Below are 26,721 nucleotides of genomic sequence, written 5' to 3'. Positions count from 1 at the left end.
AGAGAAAGTAATGCAGGAGAGGAAGCTGATGTGCCCTTAGCACAAGATTAAAGATAATAAATACAGGGGTGGTTTTAGAGGCTTTGGATCCTGTCATTTAGCAATCAATCTTAGGTGCAGTAGCTGCTGTTGCAGCAATCAGAACAGCAACCTTTTGAAAGAAAAAGCTTCAGCAAATTTATAAGGTGGTAGAGCAATTTGTTATACAGAGTGCTACACAGATAAAATTTCAGGTTGATGAACTCTGTACACTTTTGGATTTTTTCGTATCCCTCAAATTTGTTCCTTGTATTGCTCAGTAGAGGGATTGCTCTGATTCTTTACTAAAAATAATTTTAAAAATGAGACCAAAAGTAATTCTGGAAGATATGCTGCTTTTGGGGTAAACCAGAAAAAAATAAAATAGATAACAGTGCTTGGCCTGAACTCTTTTCTGCAACTGGTAGATCTGTGGTTGAAAGTTGGTGCTGTAAAGCCCAAAGCTCTAATACAGCATACTAGAGTGCTTCTGACTGTTTGCTTTATGGGAGGGTTAGATGTTAAGACAGATAGCAAGGAAAACAAGTTTTGAATGAGTTTGAAAACAAAAGCTTCATTCATTAAAAACAAATGAGCAGATGAATGCCAGTGAAGCCTTTGAAGCACTGACTGCTTTCACTGACCTCTGTTGCTCACTTTACTTGCCAGATGACAGGAGTATACTGAATATAAACAGCTCAGCTGAGCCCACTGCTAAGCCCTCACCTTTCCAGTCTCTCAGCCTTTAGCAAGACCAGTTGATGCCTCATCACACCCTCTCATCCTGTTCATTCATGACAAAAGGGTGGTGGGGAGTGGTGTGGAGACTGAGCCCCATCTGGTACCTCACAATATATGAAAATAGTCACTTTTAATTTCCAAAGTCGTACGAAAGTAATAACTTAATTGAAACTATTAGGTCTTTGTAAAATTGGCACACTATGTGATTGGCTGGCTGCTTGGCCCTGCTTTCCAGTACTGGGCAAAATAAAGAAGACCATTAATTTGAAGGGGTAATAAATTTTGGAAATGGTTAGGGAAAGTAATGGATTAGTATAGGCTTTTTCCAATCTTACTTGCCCCCAAAGAAATCTTTAGTTTGGGTTTTTTTTTTTTAATCCAGGTAGTCAGTTTGTACAATACCTATCTAACTATTTTGTTCTATTGAGCACTGACAAATTGTTATAATTTTGTCTTGTACTGTATATTGTTTGTAATACATAATCTTTCAAGCAGATGTTCAGAGCAGGCTTGTTCCATTTTTTTATCTCTTCTGATAGTTTTTACTTGACATATGAGAATTTTTTTTTCCAAAAATGACAAATAGGTTTTTTTTTTGATTGCTAAGAAAAAAGACTACATTCGCCTATCAGCAGTTTTTCTTGCCATGTATACCTGCACATAGGTACACAGCTAAAGAATATACAAGTTGTGAAAAACATAAGAATTAAAAAATGCAGATCTTTGTAAACGGATTTATTTTTCATTTCCTTGTGAACTTACCTTCACTCATTGCTATTACCATTACCCACTTTTAAATGCATCCGCCCTGAAACTAAGCCAGTGAGTCATTATTTTACATAAGGAAGAAAATCATAATTTTAAAAGCTCTTTGAGTCAAAGCTGCTTATCTGTGTCTCTGACTTATTTTAATGCTATAAATACCCTTTGGAGCCCCTTAGAACCTCGACAAAAATCTGCTGTATTGTAAAAGTTAAGGTTGTGGATTTTTTCAGACATATCAGACTTTTTAGAATTACATTAGAACTACATTCTATAGAATTGTATAGAATTACATTAGAATTACATTTTAGAATTACAAGTTAGTTTGTTAATATAGCTTCAAAAGATGTAACTACATCAATTTTAGTAAATTGTATGAAGAAACATAGAATTTTAAAGTATTTACTTTGTATTTGTTATAATTATAACGTGGGACCTTAACTGGTCAGAATTGCTCAGTGTTTTCCAGAAGCAGGGTTTTGCAAAACTTAACTGAGAAACTCAATCAATATAACCTGCATAACACTTGAAATGTCAGATAACTTTACAAGGTACAGCTTCTGTCTTGAATTTAAGCTAATGATTTGTGCCAGATAATCCATAAGCATGGATTAAAAAATACACAAGGTGATCAATTTATGTCTTCTGTCGCAGGCATAACCACTTGTACATCAGCTGGTAACACGGAGAAATTCAGTTTGAACTTCATCAGACAATATTTCTGAAGTTTTGAATAGAGCTAAACTTTGTTGTTTGAAATTTCTCAGTATGCCTAGTGGGGAACCAAATATTAGGCATATTGATAATTTGAATAAAACATACTTATCTTTGGCTTTGGAGGATATAGGGCCTGCTACCTGTTAGAAAAAAATTAAGGATCTTGTAGGGATTTTATCAATCAATGACTCCTTCTATGAGTATGCATGAGGATCTGTGTCACTGCTATTTTCAAGCAGAAAAAATGAACAGAAAGCCAGAAAAAATTACTATTCATGTTAACAGGGAAAAATCAGACCTTGGCTGAAAACAGCTCTAATACAGACAGCTGGAATAGTGAAGAGGGGTTAGAAAAATATACTGCTTTAGGAATATTTGATCCTCTGTTGTTATTCTAAAGCTTCTATCTCAGCCTGAAATCTAAATAATATTAATAATAAAACCCCATAATCCTTAGCACCATGGTGAGTACCACTGCACTTGAAGATGATGAAATCTTTAAGGTCAGGCATGACACCAATAATAATTCTGTTGTTGTCCATGAGGATATGTTCTTAAGCTAGCTACAGTTTTATTTGGATTTCTATACTCGAGCTCCCTTTCAGCTTAATGTTAGACTAGACTTTCATAGTACATTCCTCCTTAAAAATAGTCAGTGGTAATGAGTGTGAAGGAGAAGAGAAGGTAAAGGATGGGGGATCTCCATGCCTGCCAGAAATCTAGATGCATCATGAAGTCAACTCAGCACAAAAAAACAAACTCAAGATGTGTGCTAGGATCAGAGAAATACTCATTGTCATAAAGGGGGAAGACACACTGTTGGGTGGCTTTTAAATTTAATGAGAAATTTTCCCAAGACTTAAAATTGATGATTTCTATATTGATACATAGTTTTTATAGTTCAACTGCATAAGCTGGTTTTGTTCTGTTGCTGAGAAATTTCACTTAATGTTTTAATTTTGTGCTTTTTTTGTTCAAGTTCCCTTCAGAAAAGAAGAAATGTGGATCTTGTAAATATTTCGTGCTCTGGGAGGCGAATTTCACAAAACAGTGAGTTAATTGTGCTGATACTTACGTTTTGGCTATTGAGGAAAAAGAAACCTCAGACTAGAGGTTGTTTAAGATCAGTATTGACTTGCATATTTTAAGAAATACTGGGCATTAGGAAGAAGTGATGCGTGTAACAGCAGAGCATTTAACCACTTCTGCATTTTTACTTAGTTTTTGTTTATGAACCAATAAAACAAAACTTAGAAAATCCAATCTTTAAACCTCATTTATTTTACTTCTTTAGACTTTAGTATTTTGTGGTTTCAAGATCAGTTCTGGATTTTTAGCTTTTTCTTGAAAGTTATAAGCAGCATATTCCTGACTAATACTGCTAAATTTGTTAGTTAGCACTTGCAGCTCTGGGAAATAAGAGGAAATGAGTTGTATTAAATAGTTTACTGTAATAGCTTAGAAATGGTGTGCAATGAATTGTAAACAAAAATTCTTTCATACTATAAAGGTATGTTTTGCTTGTAGTCATACATATTAATTTCAAGCAAAGTCTTGGTGACACAAAGGAAATTGAGCACAAATGAGTTTTCGTGTATTTTGGTTTTTTATTTGGTTGTTTTTTTAGTCATAATAAAGGACACTTTGGATCTATTGCTCCTAAGAGTATGCAGCAGAAGATAATACCTGGATACAAGTTACATCCTAATTATACAGTAAAAGTAGTAGTGTCTGAATAGATAGATTTTGAGGGGAAAAATGGTGTCTGGAGTAGAATTCAATGTGGGAAATTGGGAAATTCTCTCTCGGGTTTTTTCTTTGTTTGTTTGTTTGTTTTTTTACCCTAAAGAGGACAAAGAAAAGCAGAAAAATCTGTGTCCTTTGTTATTTTTACTCTGCTGAAGTACTACTATTTCACTGTATGTATGACTGTTTGTTTTTTTTTTTTTTTTTTTTTTGCTTTAAGAAACTTTCACAGTAGAAAAGCCACCTATCATCTCTCCATATGGGGAAACCTTTATTTGTGATAACCCTGAAGATGCTAAAGTAAGTGAGAAATCTGTATATAAATGGTCTATCTTCACTTGAAGATTAAAATTGTTTCTCATGTTTCTATTAATTCTTTTTTCCTCTGCTTTTGTTAGTTCAGGACCACTTATGTCTTTTATTAACATATAAAATGTTCATAGTTTAAATATGTGTGGACAAGTGACTTTTCATCTTGAAATGATACACTTTGTACTTTGCAATATCTGTGGTGTGTGTTGATTGTTGTTTGGTTTGATTGGTTTTGTTTGTTTTTTTGTTTGTATTTTTTAAACAACATAGGACGGATAACTGACTACTTTTTTTAATGCTTAGAGCTGCCACATCAAGTAGAAATCAGTCAGTAACAGACAATTGCAGACTAGCATGATGCCTTCCTTTTACCCCTAGGTACAGTAGTGCATTGTAATAGTCTGTGTGTAAGTGAAGACAAGTAGTGGATAACTATGAGAATTGACTAGTAAAGGTAATAGTGGCTTTTCTCTCTTCTGGTAATTCCAGATCAAGACAGGGCACCTTTACAAAGGCTGCTGTATGTCCTATGGAAGCAGATGACATGTTGGCTTAGATGATATAATAGTCACTTTTGGCCATACCCTTTTTTTTATTAATGTATTTGAAAATTCTCAGAATTTCTGATATTTTTCAAGCATTCCGTAAAAATAAATCGTTTGAATTTAATCTTCTAATGAGATTGGTTTTAGAAGCATAAAAATTATCTCTGGTTTTGCTGTGTACTTGCTTCTGACTTGGGTCATGGAGAAAGACAGCTAGAAGCACAGACTTCTAAAGGGTGGCCCAGAGGAGGTTTGTTGTTTTATTTTTTAATATTGATTTTGAAAATAACATAAAACCCCAAATATTTTAGAGATGATTTATTGTTGTGTCCAACTGAAGAGTCAAGTGTATTAGAATTCCTTCACAACAAAACCTGATTTCTGCTGACTTCAGGCCTCTGTAGTGAAGTACTGGCTTTTTATTGCTTGTGGTAGACTGTCGGACTTGATTGAACATATATACTGAAATAAGTAAGCTATCTGAGCTCTGAAGCACTGAGATCCTGCTGGCCAAGATGCAAATGCTACCATTTAAAAATAAGAATCCTTAATATTTTAAAAGAAAGAATTAATCTTTATCGACCTTTTATAAAATTGTATTGCCAAACAATGATTCAAGAGGCAAATGGATGAGAACCGTGTGACTTTACCTTTATCAGGAGACCAAAGCAGTAGGTGTTAAGGAAGATGCCTGTCTTGAATAGCATTGAGTCTTTGTTTAACATAGCCTCAGACCTGATACTCTTACTGCAGTCTGTATTTTAGCATTCAGCTTTCCTGACTTGCTCTTGTGATCAGCATCACCTGTAAGAAAAAGCTAAACCCAAAAATGGCTGAGGTACTTCCTGATCAGAGGTAGAGGATTTTTATACAGGTCCCCAAGCAGGCAGTTCCATCTGTCTGGGATCCAGAAGCCAAATTTCTTCCTTAAATGTGGGTGCTTTCTGTGCATAAGAACAGTACATATTTAGGGACACTTTCTGTGTAATACACAGAATCTCTTAAAAAATACTTAACTTATAAAGGGGCCTATAGGATAAGATGCTGCTTTTATCTACCTTTCTGTAATACCTTGGAGGCTGCAGGAGGTGGGAGATAGGGGTTTCATCCCGAGCCTGAGCTTCTTACAGAGTAATTCTGTAAACAACACATTGGAAATGCATGGGATTTAATTTGGGAGAAATAGGTGTCTTTGTGAGAAAACAGAGCTCCCTGTACCAACAGCCTGTGTTCACTTATGGACTTGATTTTAAAATCTACTAGGAATAGAAATGCATTTTGTGATTATTGCTTCGAAGTTCTCAGGCTCCCTGAAATCTCTTTTCCAAGTGCTAAAGATTGGGAAGGGGGCTTGAGCAAGACATAAAATTGTTAAAGCAGTGGTTCCTGGCAGGCAGGAAGAGGCAGTACCACCAAGCTGCAGTGGGTGTAGCCTGCAATTGCATCCTGAGAAGTAAAAGAAGACAAGAGGCACTGGCCATTTTTCTTAAGAAGATATTTCCTAAGTGATGATATTAGCCTATTAGGACTATTGTATAGAAGTGGGACACTATCATTTTCCCTCGTTTTGTGAGATTCCAGTCATTCCAAACAATTGAGAAGCAGCAGACAGGTTACTTTGAGCTTTCTGTTTAGTTTGTTTTCAAGGTGCATTTTTTTTCTTTAAATCTTGGTGCTACAACACAGTTAATAATGTAGAGGGGTAGGGGTGGTGGCTGTTTTTTTAAGTAATGGATCTAGATGACAGAGGAAGGCAGACCTGTTCACCTAGATTTGTCCTAGCAGCAGCCTGTGATTTCTACAGTTTTTGCTGCATTGTAAACATACTCAGCTCTGGGCTGTGTGCTTTTTTTAAGCCTGCCTTTTAATGTTGCCAAGGTACAGCCCTCAAGTACAAGATGCGGTACTGCTTCTCAGAAAACAAATGGCACCCATTGTAAAAGCCTATTCACTTCTGCCACTCCCTGGCTTTCTAAAAGAGTAAATTAAAATGCATTCATCACAGAGCACAAAGATGTTAATTTGAGTTGTGTGGTTTTTGTTTGTTGTTTTTATTTTAAAAGAAGAAAGACAAGATTTGAGAAGCTTAGTAATGCAGTATGATTGTACAGATCAAGTTTAGGAAGTGTGGGATGTAATGTTCTTGAACAGTGTTAACCTTGACATCGTATAAACTGCAGGCAGTTTGCAACAAAGATTTATAAACAAACATTATGAGTGTGCCTTTTAGGGAGAGCTTGGCTAGAAAATATGAGATGTATTTGATATGGCTCCATTGAGTCTTACTTTAAGAATTTGAACTTACCATTATTTTACCTTCACTGTACCATGAAGGCTGTACATTTAATTCAGACAAGAAGTATGGATGTGAAAGGTAAGCTAGCAATGGCAAAACATAAATGGTACAGTTAACACACATGTAACATGCTCTTGAGCTTAAAAAACTTCAAGGTAAAAATATTACTCGGTTATGCTTCAAGAAAAATCACAACACTGATATTTCTACACACCTGATTTCTTTATCTAGTTTGCCTCAGGTATTTTGGGACAATGTTCAAATGTTTTATCTGAGTATTATGATTTATACTGTAAATATTGAAAATTACATTTATTAAAATACTTGTAAAAATGTCATCTTTCAAAGGCATATTTTAAAATGTGGCAAAGAATACTTTTGGTAGTTAGGCTGTTGTTTGTGTGATATAAGTCTGCATCAATTTAAACATCTCTTAGTACTTCAGTTCAAATGTTATACAGGTCTATTTCTTTTTCTAGGAACTTCATGGAAATGAATTCCTGGCTTGTGAAAATAAAATGGATCTAGGAATGAATGAAGAGTATTCCTACAAGAATCTATGGTAATAAATAATATAGTTACAAATAAATTCAAAACATAAAGAGGAAAGAGTTATTTGCTGATATCCCAAGTAGATACCTCTGAAGGCACAACCCTAACTATAACTATATATATATATATATATGTTTGGGGGTTTTTTTACCCTATTTGAGCCCTTGCCCCATGCTGTAAGAGGAAAGGTTTGGCTCTGTGGCTGTCCTGAGACTGTCTAACCCAGGTTTCAGAGTCTTCTGTAGGTTTGGAAGATGTCCCTCTTTTCCCCAGTCAGAACAAGGAAGACAGAAGTTTTATTTTTATATGTGTCCTCGCTCACCATGTCTGAGTACTCTTGTACTCCCTTACTAGAAAAAAACCCAGAAACACAAGGCTGAACATTCTCTACATTCATGAGGCAGTGGCCAGTGCTTTGACAAATTTAAGATAATGTGCTTTCTAAGTCTCTGATCTGTTAACTGGCTTCTGTTGAGGTGGGAGAAGGAAGAGAGAGGTGGGACTGCAAATCCTCTAAAGTATTAATGAAGCTAGTTTTCTGAGGAAGACTTCTGAAACTAGCAAATATTATCTTGCTACCAGGCCTTTTGAATGGATAAAGTAGGATTAAGTACAGTCGGAAACATAAGATATATGGTGTTTATCCTATCTGTTGTTACTGCAATGGTGACACAAGTTATAAATATACTTAGAATACCTCTCACCAATATTTGTTGTAATTATTTTAATTTTAATTAATAATTTGATTTTCCATTGTTGCAATAAATTAAGAGAAGAAATACACTTTTTCTTTCTAGTTCTAATAATCAAGAAGAGGAGAAGGAGAAATCTGCGAAAAGTGAATCTGTGCCTCAGGAAGACAAATCCTTAGCACCAGAAGAATCTGAAAGTGAATCTGTATATTCTATTGCTGAGAGATGTTCTTTGCCTTTAAAGAAAAAGAAAAATAAAGCCAAAGCACGTTCAGTATCTTATAATAAGATACCAAGTGGAGACTCGGATTGTTTGGTCAGTGAACACAGGCATTTTCAGCAATTTGATGGAGATCAAATTTTGACTGGAAATGAATCAATAACACCATATGCTTGTTTTTATGGACCATCAGTAAAGAAGGTTAAAGCAGGATGGCTGGATAAATTATCTCCTCAAGGGTATGGTATTTGCAGTGATTACTGTAGAACTGTGAAATGTATGTTTGCATGAGAGACATTAAGTTTCTGTTTGGTCAGTGGTTACTATTTGTGGTGGGAAAGGAAAGGGCATTGGTTTTCTTGCAACAGTGTAGGGCTTTGCTGAATTCATAGTTTTTAATGACTTATCCCAAAGCTTTTTAGTAGATTAAGGGAAAGCATTTAATAAAAATGTTGATCTTCATTAACTAGCATAAAAATATAGAATTTGTATGTAGCAGTATTTCTAATCTGTATTGCTTTGCTACCACTTCTGTGGGTCACAAAGTGAAAACAAACTCTGACTCTGAAATGCTACTTCACTAATTTGGCCATGGATATATACACTAATAATTTCTGAGATTTCCTGTTGATTTCAGAAAGAAGTTCATCTTGGTGTCTGGAAATGCATCGAGGATGAATTTTCTCCTAGTTTATTTTACCGATGTGCATAAAGTTTGGTGAGAGGAATCTGAGCCCAAGTTTTCCTTCAAGATTTCAAATAGTGGAGAGAAAAATGCAATAGAAAGGGAATAGACTGTCATGTCTGTAGGTGCCACTATTGCTAAAGAATCAAAGGATACTATTATGCAGATTTAAATTTTTTTTCCTGAGATAAAATACATTTGTACATCTTTTTTCAGAAATGTTAGTTTATTGACTTCTCAGAGAGCTGCAGTTAGTTTTGTTTTATTTCACTTCCAAGACTTTCTTTTAATAACACTTTTGACAGACAATACAGAGGTTCCAATTGTCTCACCTTGTGCTGTTTGAAGGAAGAGAGTTGCAAACAAAATATGAAGGCTTTAGATAAAGTACTGTGTAAGAATAAATTATTTGAGGAAGATAATGAATTAACCACAAAATTAGTGCTGGTTAGGACTGAGCCAGGACAGTTGTGCAGTTCATATGCCTTGAGCCAGTGGCATTGGTGAAATTACAAGGACTTTTTCTTAAGCATGTTTTAATGGCTGCTATATTTTTTGTTCTATAACTTACAATATATATTTTTTTAATATCTGAAATCTTAAATTGACCAACACAAAAAAACTGCAATTTTTTTTCATCCCTTAAAGCCCTGTTAAGTGAATGTTTCTTTCTCTTCTTGCCCCCATCGTCTTTTTATAGCCCTCCCGTTTACATCTAGCATTTTGTGTTTCCTAGTGGGAATGAATATATATTGTTTTCTTAAATTGCTAAAAATGGTGGATTTAAAATACAGCTTCTCTTTTTAGTTGACTCACTATAAATTCTAAAGCCATTCAATTTACTCATGTTGTATGGGGTATTTAGATTCAGGTTTGATTCCCTGCATCATCTTGAAGTTTATTGACATTTTAATGAAAATCAGATTTTTACTTTGGCCTTTCCAGGCTATGAAAAATGATTATTTATTGTAGCAATATAATGCAGGTTAATTAAGCCTGAGCTGCTATTTGATTAAAGTTTTGATAAACTATCAGACTCTACTAATCTTAAAGGTGAGCACTCATTTAGCAGGAAAGGAAGTAATGTCAGAAAAACAGATGGTAGACTGGGGTCCTGTTCTTGCTCAATTAACTTTTTAAATGTATTTTAGAATTGAAACTTTTATAGATGATAGCTAAGAGGATGTCAACATCTTAAGGAGCATAACAGACTACTTCAGGTTCACGTAAAAATAGTTTTTTGGAGGTAGTTAAAGAGCATGAGTTAATGGCAAAATAAGATAAACAAATGAGCTTCTCATTAATGATGTCCAGTTTAACAGATTGAAAATTAAAGTTTGTGACATGTTGAGTGATTTAGTGTGAGCATTTATTCACTGGCCACAGAAGAGAGTGCTCAGGAGATGATTACTGAAGATGCCGTAGACTATAAAGGAGAAGTCCTTCTCATAAGTGTGGCCATGAGATTCTTGTCTTACGTTCTCAGCTTTATTTTTTTGGAAAGTATCTTGGAGAGCTTGTAACACTTAAAGTTATGCTCACTGTGTTCAGAACATACTTTTGCCTCCAGTAAGATAGTCAGTTCTCATCGTTGTTTCAAGCAAAATTATAGAAGTGAAAATTCTTATCAGTTGAGATGTGATATAAACCACATGAACGGAAAGAGAAAGAAAGGAAATTGAATTGATTAGAACCATGAAGACAGTGATTTATACAAGAAGCTCAGTAAAAATGCACTATTTGTTTCCAGATCCTTTATTATATTTGAAATCAACATTCTCTCTTTGAAAATATGTGTTAGGGTTAAGATTTATTTTACTTGTCAAAAATTTTAGGTCAAAACACAGGAAGGTAAATGTGATTTGTTGTTTGTGTAATTTGTGCTTGAGACATTGTTAAAAGCCAGTGTTAACTTGTATTTATATTTTTAAGTGTATTAATTTTCAATTCACAGCAAACGTATGTTTCAGAAGCGCTGGGTTAAGTTCGATGGAGACAGCATTTCTTATTACAATAATGAAAGGGTAAGTGAAATGTTTTGGTCGTGTTTGAGACAGAATGCTTCTGTGTACCTCACACATCACCATGAAGAAATTAAGAAATAATTAGAAATTAATTTAATTAATTAAATCTTAAATTAATTTGAAAAGCACTAAATTAAGACATTTTAAAGTGTCCTTGAAATTTGCATTTATTGCTCATGCTCTTGTTTTCTAGAAGGGCTTAAATTTCTGTCCTTTTCAGGTCGATATTATCAGAACTTCTTTATTGAAAGGGTGACACTGATGCATTCTGAAAAATAGAACAGGGTCATGCAGAATGCATTTGAGAGATGCAAGGTTATTTTGATGGTGGTCACAAAATGTCCTGTCATGGCACCCCAGCATGCCGGAGGTTTTGAGAGAGAAATTAAATTTGGCACCTTGCAAAAACCAAAGCCCCCCTGCACTCACTTAGTCTTTAATTAAAAATGTCTCTTTCCCATTTGTCTTCTTGGAATAATCACATATCATTGGATTGGGTAGTGTTTGAATAGATCTCTTGAAAATTGGCATAATACTGTGATGTTGGTGGCTTATGTACTAAAGAATTGAATCATTTGAAACATTTGAAGACTTGTGAGTTGCTTAAGTAGTTCACTTCTGATATGTGATACAGGAATGGATTTGTAAATCCTGGTTTTCAAAAAAATGTTTATTCTATCTGCGAAATTGAAATTTACAAAAGACTTCCTAGTCTTGAGATCAGCTTTTAGACAAGGGTTATTTTTTTAAGATCTCTTGTTTCTTTAATCCTTTTTTTTTTTTTTTTTTTTCCATCCGGGATTAATTAAAGTCTACTATTAGAAGAAATTAAGAGCTTCTCAAACTCGGAAGTCGTAGATGATTGTATAATATGTGTCTTTTGTAGAGATGAGGTTATATGCATGTGTGTTATCTGAAATGCTAGATAACATTTTGTGTTGAAAATGCATATTAAATGAGGAACAAAATGCAGTTTTAGATAAAAGCTCCTGAGCAGCATCCTGGGTGGTGGCTATCAATATGGGTCCTATAGATGCTTTCTAGTACGCATGCTCTTAGACCTATTTTAGCAGATTATGCGGATAGATTTGAAGTAGGAAAACACTGTTTATTTCCTGAGGGGCCAGAGAAATTTAGAACAAGCTAAAAAAATTATTTACATTGATCTTTGTACACAATGATTAGGAACATGAAACAATCTGGTTTGACTTACTTTTCTCCACTCACAGAAGACATGATTCTGTAGATGAAGGGAACAATAGGAAAACATTTGAATTGCAGTGACAGAAAGTGTTACCCCATTGTGTTATTCATCTCAGGGCTTCAGAGGAACAGAAAAGCCGGGTTACTCATTAAGAAAGACTTGAAAAATACAGCGTTGGGATTTGCTTAACACTATCTGTAGCATAATTAGAGAAAGAAATGCTAATACAGAATTTCAAATCTTGTATCTGCACTGGGAATTTTTATTTTTTTTTTGGAGGTCACTGAAAAAGTTACTAGGCTGGCAGTGATTCTAGAATAGTTGCTGTACTTGTTATACATTCGCCTGTCATAGATTCCAGATGTTTCCATCTGCTCAGGGGAATATTTTAGGGTCTAAAAATATGCATAGAAGGCTACGAGCTCTGCATCCTCTATTTAAGTGGTCTCTGTGGTAGGTCAGATAGACTAGCAGGAGCTTGCAAGAGGCTTGGTCTCAAGGTTCTTAATCTCACCCTTTCCAGAATCAGAGTACAAAACCTCACTCTTAGGACTGAAAGAAGTGCTGGTTGGTCTGTGTGTATTCATAGTTTGACCAAATCTGGGTGTCTGACTTGATAAATTGTTGAGTCACATATGCTAAGAGCTATGTATGTCTGAGAACTGCAAGACCTGAAGCAAATTCTGGGAACTGAACCATAGTTTTCTACCAATAGTTCATAATGCACAGTGGAATTATGTTGGGTGAGCAGAAATGCCACTGGGGGACAGGAGTTGGTACAGTGTTCTCTGCTGGATCGCTGCTTTCACACCCAGAGTACTCACAGTGCCTGCTGGATCAACACCAGCATGTTCCTGGGGTTGCTTGTGTGTTGTTACCTTAATACCATAGGCAACAATTTGCACACCCATCAAGACTTGCATTCAGCTCAGGAGGTGGTTTTGGTAAAAGAGGAGGATACTTAGACCGTTCATTGCAAGGCACTGGGTCCCTCTTTCTAGTTAGATGGCAAGCTATATATGTATATATTTAAATGGAGAAGTTGTTTTAACATCAGGTCTTAATGACAAGATCCACTTGTTCTAATGTGTTTGTCCAAGCACATTATTACATGGATTAACATACTGTAAAGGTTTAAACCTTACATATGTATATAAACTTTTAGTTTCAAATATCAGATAAAAGCAGTTCTCAGAAGGAAACCAATTCATTCTCCAGTGGTTTTTTTTGATTATTACATGCAGAGAAGGGTAGACTCAGGGGAATGAAACAGCTTATTTTACCCAAAAATACTATCAATATTAAATAGCTCTATTTGTCATTTAAATTAGGAACCTGAGAAGAGTGAGGTTCTCAAGAAGGGGAAGTGTGCTACATGGCTAATGAAGAGTGAAACAAGTAGAATATGGGAAGGGAAGGCACAGTGGGTAGTATTCCTGAAAATGTGTGTTTAGCCCATCTAAAATTTTCTCTGAATGATTTAAACCTTAATCTTCTAAATAGTTTTCTCACCTTGATCTGGTCGTGCATCAGCTTCTAATCAAAAGAGATATCTACTTTATGTCTGCATATATGAAAAACGAAACAGTTTTCTGCAAACAGCATCTGACCTAGGAAAGGTTTTTGTCTGAATCTGTGGCGTTGTTCATTTCTTCAAAGTTTCGTGGTCCTGAGCAAGTTAATGTGGTCAGAGCAACATCCCGTGTGGTTTTGTCATAACAGAAAGTGGTTAACTGAAGCAAAAGTAAACTGAAGAAGGGAAGGTAGAATTTGAGGATTCTTTTCGGCTACCCAATAGGCACACTTCCTGTTTAAGATTTCTTCCTATTTTTGGCTGGAGTACTCTGGTGTTCCAACACACACTGTATAGTAAGACAAAACTTGCTGGTTATATTGAGAGTGTTTCTTTAAAAACCTCTTTTGGTCTCTGGCAAATGTATTAGTGATTTAGGGAAAAGTCTTGCCTTTTTCTCTGGGGAACTGCAGTATTTTGTTGTGCTAAAATTGCATGTGAGCATAATACAGAACCAAGTTCTCTGTAAAACAGATGATTTTTTTTTTTTTTTTTTTTTTTTTTTTTTTTTTTTTTTTTTTTTTTTTTGTCATTCCTGAAATAGGTCATATTTAATCTATTGTGGAGGGAAAGCCAAAGCAGTGCAAAACAGTACTTGTTAGGATCTTTTAACCCAGCTCTGAACCGCACCTGTCAGGAAGGACTCCATTGTGCTGTGTTTGAGAACACAAGTTTGCATTGAAGAGGGTGATACAAAAAGACTCATTTTTCTATGCCAACTAGAAAATTGTTCTGCTGGAGAGTTTTTTTTAGGAGCCCTAAGACCTACTGTATACCTCTCACTAACAGGGAATATCTGTGACTTTCTTGGCTGTGTTTATCTGGTTTTGTTTTCTATATTCTTAAATCTTTAATTCACGTAATTTCTAATCTGAGGTATTTCAAAGAGAAATTGTATCTTAATCAACAAAAGGCTTTTATCAGTAGCCACTATTTCTTGCATGTGGAAGAGAAGCTACTGTGGAATAAGAAATTCTTAGAGTGCTTGGAAATATATGTTCCTTGGAGCTTTAAAAAGTGTGATTTATTTTTTTATTTTTTTATTTTTATTTTTTTTAAGAACCAACACCAAAACTATATCCATCTTAAAGGGAAACTGACACTTTTTTTTTTTTTTAAGCAAATAAATATCTGTGACTTCCACCAGTCTAAATTATCCTCTTACAGTACCAAATACAGCCAGTAGATGCCTGCAAACACCATAATATAATTATATCTGAACACTTGCAGAAATCGTGGATGTAATAATTTTGCTTTGCTATTTTGAAGGATCAATATTTAACATAACATCCAACCTATCTCTTTTCTAGCAAATACAGCCATAACGTAAATTTGTGTGCAAAACTAAAATCATTCTGAACGACAGGGTGGTTCTTGTGTGTAAAGATAGTAACAAGTTCACTCTATTTCTGTTTATTTTTTGCTAACATACATTTCCTGATGTATATTAGTACCTACAAGTGAAACAACATAACAGTGTAAATTTGGTAGAAAACTGTAGTATTTTAAACTCAGTAAACAAACAACCAAACAGATTATCCTGTGTATCCTCCATGCTTAGCATTCAGTATCCTTCATTAATTCCTTTTAATAACTCCTATTATAATAATTTAGACATTGCAAGGAAATTTATGGCAGCACAGATTCTGACTCTTGGACTATTACTGCATCTGGATCATAAATCTTAGCAGTTTGTCTGAATTGTCTCAGTCCAGCACAGTGGGGACAGGAGCACCAGTGTTAACTCTGGAATCCAGAAGAATTTCCGAAGTGTTACATGTCTTACATGTCTGCTTCAGCTGCCCTCATGCCCCCCATGCTGAATACTTAGGTTAATTAGATTAAAAGCCAAGCCACATGGAGAAAGTACTCATTGCAATTTTTTCTTTTTCTGTCTTGCTTTTGTGTTCAGTTGTCCTGATTCCTAGCTGGAAATTTTGGGAAAATTTGCTTTGACACCAAATGATGATTTTGAAAGCTCATTTTCCTCTTGACTTCTATAGCAGGAAAGTCCATGCCTGATTCAAGGTAGAGGTGTCTTGTTAGTAATGACAGGGCAATAGATTTTTCCAGAGTGGTGACACCCCTTGAGTTCAAAATGAAGGTGAATTTACTTTTCTTACTGTCTAGCCACTGAAGGAGTGGGGAAGGAACAGAAGAAGTCTTTGGAACCTCACCTGGAGAAGTCACAATTTTTCCCTTTTCTGATTCTAATTTTCAGTTATAATAATTATGTATTTTTTAGTTATGCTTCTGTGAGATAGTAAGTAATTTACTTCTTAAAATTAAGTCTGTGATCTTTTGCACTTGTAGTGTCATGAGACAGTTTATGAAGTGGTATCTCAAATATTTGCATTCTGTTTCACCATGGGATTTTATTCTATTTTACAAGGCAGTAGGTGTGCATAGACCCGTAACAGTAAAGTTGGTGATGTGTAGGTAGTGAAGTGGTTTGCTTATTGATGCAGTTTTATTAATAGTATGGTGAGCTTTTAGGAGCAAAGCCTGTGTATGTGAACTTCCCAAACACCATGGCAAGTGTTATTACCTGAGAGACATTTAACTTTCTGTGAGAGCTATTAACAATTTCTGTTGCATTTTTATTGTAGGAAGTGTTCTCAAAGGGAATAATACTGCTCTCTGCTATAGCAACAGTAAGAGTTCATGGGGAGAATAAATTTGAAGTTGTCACTTCTCACAGGACTTTTGTCTTCCGTGTGGATAAAGAAGGTAAGTAGAATATGCCCACTTCTAAGAATTGCCTAACAAAAGCCTTGTAATAGCTGCTGATAAGTTATGTTTGTGAAACATAATTTGGAATATTAAGAGAAAGACTTTTGGCATCCAGTTATTTTGGACTTAAAAAGTGAATCTGGGGATAACTGTAAGCTTTGTAAGAACAACTGAAATTATTGGGGACTGGCTTTTTAAATAATGAAATGAGAATACTATCCTCCAACTCTTCTGCCTCCTTCCAAAAGATAAATTTTTCTGGATGTTCCTCAGGTCTCACTAGCAGCTCTTTACAGCCTGTGTGCTCTTAGCCATCTGCTCCAAGTCACCCCTCTGTATAAAGTTGACAAAGAACAGTAATTAAGTTGATGGCTCAAATGTGCTGCTGTGATCAAAGAAAATATTTTTTTTTCTCCATATTTGCTTACTGACTTATACAGTATTTTCAGCCATGTATTGATAGAGAATACAAATCTAAATTGTAAGGAAGTTAGTATGCCTTCTAATTTAATGTTTTATCAACCTACATATTTCATACATGGAGTCAATATCAGTCCATCTATGACTTATTTGTGGAAACAGTCAAAGAAAATGGAATACCTAGAAAAAAAAGCTAAGAATTATTTACAGCAGTACATGCCAGACCCTTTATAGCTAAGGGTCTCTCAGCATTTCCATTATCAAATCCCATTTTTATGGGTTATAGCTTGGTTGTAAACATTTGCTGTAGGCTGTAACAGGAGTGCAGCATCAGTGAACAAATCCGTATTATCAGGTTTGGCTCAAATCATTTTGGGCATTTTTATGTTCTTAGCTGAGTTAAAAAGTATGTCTATTTTTATTATTTTGCCTTTCTCTTAAAAATTTATTTTTTACTTTCTTTATAAATTGGAACATAACTGCCTTAGTGCAATACATTTTGTAGGGCCGTAATTTGCTTTATGGACCATTGCCTTTGAATACTATAAAATCATGTACAACTTACACAGACTTTTAAAATATATTCAGAGCAACCATTTGTTATAAATGAAATTGCATTTCCATTTAGTATATAACCATCTTTGGAGATAGTGGCCTGTCTGCAAAACTGTTCACCTGTGGTTAGGATTGTGTGTTGTACAAATAATTTGTCCTTACTGTATCCAGAGCTGGATGATATGTTCATAGTAAAGTAAGTAAGTCTGCTTGCTTTCTGTTATGTGCAAACTGCTCCTTGATGCTGTGCTTATGTGGCTGTGATTGGGAATTGTTCTGGGACTATTTGAAGGGTATTTAACTTCTTTTCAAAAATTTTGAAATTGAGATTTTAATATATATTTCGTCCTATGGACCCTATTTATTGACTTGTGTTGCAGTGGAATAACATATATTTTTTTAGTATATAAAAATACACCATTAAAATTAATTTTAATATCTAGAGGGAAAAACTATATATAATGTTTTGGGAAGTTTAGGGTAATTTGAGGGCAAAGAATTTAATAGTTAGATGACAGCAATGAATTAGAGTGTAATCTGATCAGATATAGTAAGATAATATTAAGTACAATTAGAAAAACCCCAAACTTTTAGAATAATTTGGTTCCCTCAACTGTACTGAGTTACTCCAGGTTTTTTTCAAAGTACTTTAAAAAATGTATATTAAAACAAAACTTCTAAGATGAGAGTTTGGATCATCTTCCCTGTACCAGTCTGTCAGGCTGTTATCTTCCTCTTGTAGAAACTATTTTCTGATGCTTGAATTTGTTTATTTATTCCTTCTTGTTGCATATGTAGCATTTATGAAGTAAGTATAACATTTATGAACTGAGCCCATTACTATTTTAACCATGCTTTTTGCAGTGTTCAGCACTGATTATGTCAACTTGCTAGATACTGTGCACAGAAATTTCCCTTCTTCCCTGTCCCCTTATCCCTCCCAATATATTTTACAACCCAAGTACTTCAGAGCAAAGATTTCAAATATTCATGATGTTCCAGTTGCACGCTTCAGGTCTAATTTTTTCAGATTATTCAGCATTAAAGTATATTAATCTTAGCCTGGTGAAATATCTGAACACAGTGAATGAAACTACGGAACTTCATTACTTCACCTACTTGTGTTCATGTATTTGTAAATTGTTAAATTAATAATGCATGCAGAGTTATTCAAACATGCATTTTCTTGATTACTCAGTACCCTTGACAGTATCAAGCTTAACCACAACACCTTAATGGAATAGATTGTAAATTGCCAAATGTTTTTGCTTAAAAATCTGGCCAACCATGGAATAGCACTGGTGATGGTTTGAGTCTTCTGTGCCTGATGGTATTTAGGCTCCCTGGTTCTTGCTTACCTACCTTCAGTAGTTCTTTCCAATTGATCTGGCTTTCAGAAAGTGAACATGCCACTTGTCTGCCACCTCAGTCTTCAAGCTGTCTGGAATTAAGGATATTAGAACTAGTAGTCATGATTTTATAATTCTTAATCATTGCTTTGATTTTGTGTGTTGATTCTTGGGGATTAATTGAATGGCTCTAGGCAAGCATCTCCATCAATACAGACTCTCGTGGTTTTATTTACACCTCCTCTTCAAGCTGGGTGATTTCTCTGTAGTGTGTAGCTGTACCATCCACTAGCAGAGCATAGTAGGTAAAACAGGACAAGCAACATGTAGAGAGGAATGGATCTGCTGTTTAACTGCATGTCTAATTTTTTTCCTTGTTTAGAAGAAAGGAATGACTGGGTTAATACAATCCTCTATGCCCTGAAATCACAATCTGATAATGACTCTCAATCTCGAACTTCTGTCGCCCCTGAGAAAAGTGGATATCTTGAGCTGAAAGGATACAAAACCAAAATCTTCATTCTACTTCAGGGGAATACTGTGTGGATCTGCAAAAATGAGCAGGTAAATTTTTCATATGCTTTTTGTGAATGAATACTTATAAAGATGATTTAACTAGTGAGTTGGAAATTGATGGCTCTTTGTGAATAGGTGCATTTCAATATAAATGCATATCTCTTTTTATGTAGTACTTTATTGCTGCAATTCTCAGGAGGCTTCCAAAAGCAGGCAAAGTATCATTATGTCTATTGTGCAATGGAAAAAATGAATATATAGTGAGGTGAAGTGAAAAGCCCTGAGTGTCACAACAGGTTAGTGGCAGGGCTGGGATTATTCACTCTTAAAATGTGTGTCATAAGCACTCTACTAAATCAGAAGGCTCATTTTCAGCACTGTTTGCACTGTCCTATAATAGAGTGCTATGCAGAAAGTGTGCTTTACAGAAGCAGGTTTTGGTATTTAAGTCATTCTTCAGCTAAATGTTCAAAACTGTTATTCTTCATCTTTTAAGAACCTGGATTGAGCAGTTTCTGTTTGTGCACTGTATAATTTTAAAGAAATGCAGTATTAAAAAACATGAAGTAGGTATGTCATTTCAGCTCCCAAATCCAGGGTTCCTTGTTTTGTTTTTGGCATGAATATATTACAGTATAAAATTGTTAGCTGTGGAGCTCTTTAGGATGCTGTATTTATGGAACAAATGGAGATAATTGAGTTCAATAAATGACTGTGGGAACTAGTGGAAGAAAAATCTGTTGTAGTACATTGAGTGGAAGGTTTTATTTCTTTGTGAGTAAATGGATGACAAGTAGCTGGAACCTGGGAGGGTGTTTGTGGGAAGTGTTGTTGCATACTTGCCTTGTTCTCATTTTCTCTCAGATTTATGTAGAGGCAATCTCTTGTTTCAAATGTCAGTGGTCTTTCAGTAAGACTTTTCATTTTGAAGTTGAACTCACTTCCCCTCCTGTAATCCAGGAAAGTGTGAAATTATTTAAATAGATTTGGGTGACCACGTAACATTCAATATTAGATCTTACTATTTTGTCCCAGGGAATGGCAGGGAATTTGAGACTGAGAAAGCCCTTTTTTCCTTCTTTCTTTCTACTGTGCTTCAAGGAGTTTTTACTTGTCAGGTACATTCTTTGAAGTCAGTCAACAAACAACTGATCAAAAGCATGGTGCAGTTTATGGATTTGTACTGTTCTGCAGCTCTAACAAAATTCCATCAATTACTTAGACATAATATTATACTAAAAGTATATTGGTTACATTTCATTTCAAATTAAGCCTGCAGCATGTGTTTTGCTGAATGACCACCATAGAGATGAATTGGTCTTCGTAGTTGAGCACAGTATTCTCTAGCTATACTGAAACGGTCACTATAAATAAGTGACCTGCCAGTTAGTTCATTTAAGTGGAGTTTACAGCTAGATGTCTTTAAAGACATCTAAAAATGTCCAAAACCAAAATGTAGATGCCACCCTCCACTCTGTTACCCTCTACTTAACTGAAGTTCTCTTACATTATTCCAACAGCAAGAATGAAGTCAAACAACTTTGCATCTCTGCCTATGGCGTGACCTTCACTGCCGAAATGCTCAGTGTTACTGTTCCATCATGGGTTTTCTGGGTATTTCACCAGTAGCAATCCTTGGGCTGCATTTACATCAGTGAGAGTCTTCTCTTTATGGCCCACTTTTACTTTCAGAATTAACACCATAATCATCTCATGCTCCTGAATACTTCTGAACACTCCCTTATGGATGTTCTGTGCTACTTCAGGGAGGTATATCTGTACTTGGGGGGGAATTTGTCTTCAGGCCCCTATATCTTTTGAAGTCAGCTATGTCACTCTTGGGACACCGTACCAGGCATCTAATTTTTGCTTTCACCCTTCTTTCCTACTTTACCTACTTATGACCATTAGGAGCATCCTTCTTGCTTCATGTAGTCTTTTAGTCTTTCTCTGTTGTTATGGGGATCTCCCAGTTCTGCCCACTGTGCTGAAGCAGTTTTTCTGACTTTGTGTTTAGACAAAACTGTTCTAGAGCCATTCAGTGATGAAGGTTTCTTGACTGCTCAGTTACATGTTTTCAAAGTACAGATTATGACTAAAATAATCTATGACTTCACCCTGTCCCTTACTCAATGTCTAGTCTTATAGATTTAAAAAAAAATATTTTATGTGTGTATATGTGTTTTAATTCTATTGCTTCTGCTGCTTTGTAAACTGTATCAGCTCTGCCCTTTTACCATTATTGATTTCAGATTTTCTTTAGCTGATCATGAAAGCGTACCCTTACATAGCCTTTCTACTAGATGTTTATTCCCTTCTATTACATAGAATCTCTGCAGAGATCACTGACTAATTTTCTGCAGTGCAGCAGAAAACCCAAATCAAGCCCTTAAACAGAATGAAGGTGAGACAAGCTGCCAGCCCATCAGCTCCTTCTGTGTGTATGAATATTACAAAAAGTGGTACAAACCCAACTTTTTCCCAAAGCTTATTTACTTAAACCAAACATACCTAGTGGTTCTAAGAGATTCCTTTTTAGATCCTTCATTTCAACAATGTCTCTTTTTTTATGGAATGTATATTTTTATATTATGCAATGCTCTCTTTGGGAACAAATAACTTTATTTTAAGGTTTCGTAGTCTATGGTTCTTCTCTCAGTACCTCTTGTGTTTTATTTGCAAGTTGAAAACTGTTATTATTACTGTAGCAGTGAAGAAAAACCCAGTAATACAGAATTAATCCTTTAGATGGCTCTATTGTTCCAAAAATCTCGCCCTGACTCAAGTTTGTGCTTCAGTCGGTAATTACCAGGCAAATATGTCCAGGGATGTCCTCAAATCCTGTTCATATTGGAATTCACATCCATACTAGAATGACTCCCGGAGAGACTTAGAAGGGTTTATTATAACTGCAGTGCTAAAAGACACCTATTTAGACCTCTTACAATGTTGAAATGAGATTGGATCAAGCTGATCCATTGATTTCTGTTAAACTTGATAGAGGAGAGTCAACTCTTACTTCAGAGGATTTTTCTTTGTTGTTGAAAGTGAAGAAGATCGTATGCCAAATGCCAAATCCTAACATAACTGCTATGAACTTTGTGAAGTTCAGATTGAGATCAGAACATGATGTCTCAGGCCCAATTCTAGTTAAAAAGTGATTGGTTTAGCTTGAGCTGCTGGCAGTGATAGAGTGCTAGTATGAAACCATCAATTTCTTTGACTCTCCATGTACTGTGAATTTCTTAAACTTCCTCTCTGGAGCAAAAGTGAAAAATAGATTGTACAAATCAATTTGTTCAAACTGCAGCTTCCTAAAATTCCCATTTCTTTTGCAAAATCATGTGTGCTTAAATAAAAACGTGTCATCTGATCCCTCATGACAGCTCAAACATTGGCTTGAAATGTCAGTCTGCTGAGTGGTGCCAGTGATAACTTCCCCTAGGTGGTGATCAGACGGACTCCTAACAGCTGCCTGTCTGATCTGCTAGAATATAACCCTTTTGTTAGAGCATGTTTCAGATTCACTGATCTCTAAAGTCAGGGGGGGCTAGGTTTCACAGTATTTGCACTAGAATTTGGCTTTGATAAAGGGAATTCAGGAACCACTTTGTTACTACTTTGGGTGGTTCTGAAATAGATGTATCTACCTGAAATATTTAAGGAAACTCCGCCAAATATTGACTGGGCAATGGTATGTATGGCAGTGTGCCATAATTATTTGTGACTTTTTTCTTCCATGCATGACTCCAAGTTTTAAAGCTTGCATAGTGATGAGTATTCTCCCTCTTATGTACAAGCAATAGTACCCATTTCTTATTAAAAAAACCTCTTGTTTCATTTTGGCTCGATGCTCTTATGGATTTCAGAGAGTTTTTTGTTTTGTTGAAGATTGAAATTATTTGCTCTGTGGCAGATGGGAATGTTTATTCATGTTGAGTGAACCAATAAGGGAGTGCCTAGTTATTTTCATTTCCTCTCCACTGCTGGTGGTGCATATAAAGCAAAACTCAACAGCATCAGATGATGTATTACAGGAAATTACATTAAACAGTCTGAAGATGGTGAAGGGTGCTGTAGAAAATTGATAAAGGGATAGATAGAAGGACAAGTCAAAGATAGTGCTTGAGACTGGCATTCTGAAAGAGAGGAACCAATATGAATGTCAGCAGAGGGAAGTGGAAGGGCTGAGTGCATGTATCTCTGTGTGCGTAAGAACACAGATTGGATCTTACCTCTGTTGAGAAACACAGGCTTAAAGGGGAGTGCTCTGAGCAACCTGATTGAGTGAAATATGTCCTTATCCATGCAAGGAGTTGGACTAGAGGATCCTCAAAGTCCCTTCCCATCCAACACCTGCTATGATTCTGTGAAATTCAGTGCCAGAAATGATGTGGTAGGGATGCAGGGGCAAACTTAGAAGTCTATGACTTTCTGGTGTGTAGCAATGGCAATTTAGAGTTATACTCTGCAAGGGGATTGTTTATTAGGAATTGCTCTGTAGTAGTGTTTAATAGTCATGAACATGATAGATGAGAAAAAGAAAAAATATGTACATGGTCTGTTAAGTACAGTAGAAAGTGTCTAAGGTGAAAAGGAAAGAGTAGTTAAATAAAGTTGGAAGGTGACTTGTAATGGTTGTCATGCTAAAGCAGGATGAGAGAGACTTTTAATATATTTATTTAGATTCTTTGTGGTATGATACTGAAAATATTTGCAAATAGGAAATAAGTCCTAGGTGATGGCAACAGAACTATGAAAGAAGAGATGGGGACAGGAACTGAATCTGTGTTGAGTAGCAAGCAAAATAGTAAAAAATTGAGATCTCATGAGGAACCCTAAAAAGAACAACTGACAGTTTTGGAAAACAACCTGGAGAAAGAGCTAGGAGATTAAAGGCTACAAAGGAAAGTGGGAGGAGTAAGGAGACCTTTCAGCTATTTGATAGGAGGAGGTGAGAGGAGAGGGAAGTGCCTGATATGCACTGGTGTGGGGAATGGAAAGTGGAATTATGAGAAAAGAAGAAACACTGTCATCTGCGCCATCGCGTTTGCCCTATCCCCCATCCTTATCTCCCTGCCCAAGAACACAAGTGCTTTTGGAGATTTTGTGATAACAAGCTATATTTAATAACTGGGAAGCTCTCTAAAGAAAAGAGTTCTCTACTTGATTGCTGCTGTGGACTGTGACCGAACATGTTTAGAAACATGGATGAGTGTGGCTCAGAATATTTTAAATAGGTGGAGGTGACAGAAAAAAGTTTTTGTTTTAAGATAAATACACTTGGTACATTGGTAACATGAAGTGGAAGCAAATGATCCAGCCTCTTTTAAATACAGTTGTTTGCATCAAGCTATATCTGGGATGATAGATTAAGCTCCCATTCCTAATTTTCCAGCAGTTCCTTGGCAAGAAATTCATTCCAGTCTTCCATGTTCAAAACCATTGTGAAGATCAATTACTATTTGTGATATCAGAAACAACTAAACAAGAAATAAAGCAGGCTTCAAAGCTTCCTTTTTTTTTTTTGCATGTTGTGCAGTGCCAAGTGAATGATTATAAGAAATTTTGTAGAGTGAGTGAAAGGCTTATTGTTGGTCCAACCATTATTTCTTCAGTTTTAAACTAATAGCACACTTACCCAAAAAAAAAAAAAAAAAAAAAAAAAGTATTTAAAATATGCTATTAAAGTAATGTGGTTGGATCAGATAAGAAAAAATTCATGTGTCCACCTTTACAGGGTAGATCTACATTTTACATGCAGAAATAAGTTTGTGGGATGTTATTCTAGATTGTTGAAGGTATTACTAAAGAACACGGAAAAGGGCATAAACAGGAATTCTGAAAAAGAAACACCAAAATGTTACTGTGTTAATGTTAAGCTTTTTTCTGTGCAGTTGAACTTTGTCTCCATGAAGATTTTATTGTTTCTGCTCATTTGTTTTTGTCATTAAGATCTCATTGGGATGTACGTACACCTAAAGCAATCCTGAACTTGGTAGGAAAGCCTGATGCTTCTACAATGATCAGAAGTTTCATGATTGTGTTGATTTGTGATGGAGGGTAGAGAAGGAGAAAAGAAAATGATATCACCTTTTTAGTAACGTTCAGCCAGGCTTTCTGGATGATTAATACGTATCATGTAGAAGAAAAGTGTTTGTTTGAGTACTGTGATGAAAATAGCTTTTGCATAGTGGCACAGCACGTATGCAAACAATTGACGAAAGTTTTAGATCTACTTATTGCAAGATTATTGATGCAATATTGGGGAAATCCACTTTCCTCAAAGAGTACTGGAATTACCTAACAGCATTGCTCATCACTGTACTTTTTACTTGCATTTAAGAACTAGTAGCTTGGCTTCACATCCCATGACAAAATAATTTATTGGCTCCAAATTCCCAAATATAGGAAGCAGAGCATCACTGTGTGTACTTTCATTTATAATGGTTGACCAGGGCCGCATTTATTTATTTATTTTTCTTAAAATCACATGGACAAGTTATTTCTGCATTCTTTGAACATGAAAAATTGAATAATCATTTAAATAATGGATTTCTTTTTTGCGTGTGCACCAAAAAGTTCTAAGGTGACTATGTATTTTTCTAGAATAGTCAGATCTCTCTTCTTTCAATAGCTCAATATACTGCAGAATTAAATACAGCTAGAATGTTATTTTACTCGTAGTTAATTCCTGTTGAACTGTAAACATCTCATTCAGTTCTCATAGGAGACATGCAGAAAAAATGCTTACTAGCTTGGGTTTGCTTTTTCTCCTTTAAATTGAGGGCAATAGAAACCACATTTTTTCTAGCCATCTGTTACTTCTGTGCATTTGCTATATTTGGGACGTAAGTAACTTTAAACTAACCAATGGCAACACTAATTTTTTTTTTTCTTATTTTTTTTTCTCAGCCTGCATCCTTTACTTCAGGTATTAAACTAATTAGTATAGTGGAAATATTGATATTTATGGAAAGTGACACAGCTGTTACAGCTGTAAAGAGCAGAGCATTTCTGAGGCAGTGTAGACAACATATCCTCATTCCACAACTTAGATA

The 26,721-nt window shown here is 35.4% G+C and overlaps 1 protein-coding gene across 1 annotated transcript in view; it reads left to right on the top strand.

Annotated features, from left to right (window-relative positions):
- Nucleotides 1-26,721, top strand: part of ARAP2 (ArfGAP with RhoGAP domain, ankyrin repeat and PH domain 2) — a 117,686-nt gene that overhangs the window by 4,554 nt on the left and 86,411 nt on the right. Inside the window, exons 2-8 of the mRNA XM_030449915.1 lie at nucleotides 3,218-3,288; nucleotides 4,205-4,284; nucleotides 7,617-7,699; nucleotides 8,487-8,840; nucleotides 11,241-11,310; nucleotides 16,697-16,817; nucleotides 19,527-19,708. Of these exons, the coding sequence (XP_030305775.1) occupies nucleotides 3,218-3,288; nucleotides 4,205-4,284; nucleotides 7,617-7,699; nucleotides 8,487-8,840; nucleotides 11,241-11,310; nucleotides 16,697-16,817; nucleotides 19,527-19,708 (961 nt within the window). The remainder of the gene's footprint in view (nucleotides 1-3,217; nucleotides 3,289-4,204; nucleotides 4,285-7,616; nucleotides 7,700-8,486; nucleotides 8,841-11,240; nucleotides 11,311-16,696; nucleotides 16,818-19,526; nucleotides 19,709-26,721) is intronic.

This window comes from Calypte anna, chromosome 4A (assembly GCF_003957555.1).
Source record: "Calypte anna isolate BGI_N300 chromosome 4A, bCalAnn1_v1.p, whole genome shotgun sequence".
Taxonomy (NCBI): Eukaryota; Metazoa; Chordata; class Aves; order Apodiformes; family Trochilidae; genus Calypte; species Calypte anna.
This window is presented reverse-complemented; position numbering and strand designations above follow the sequence as displayed.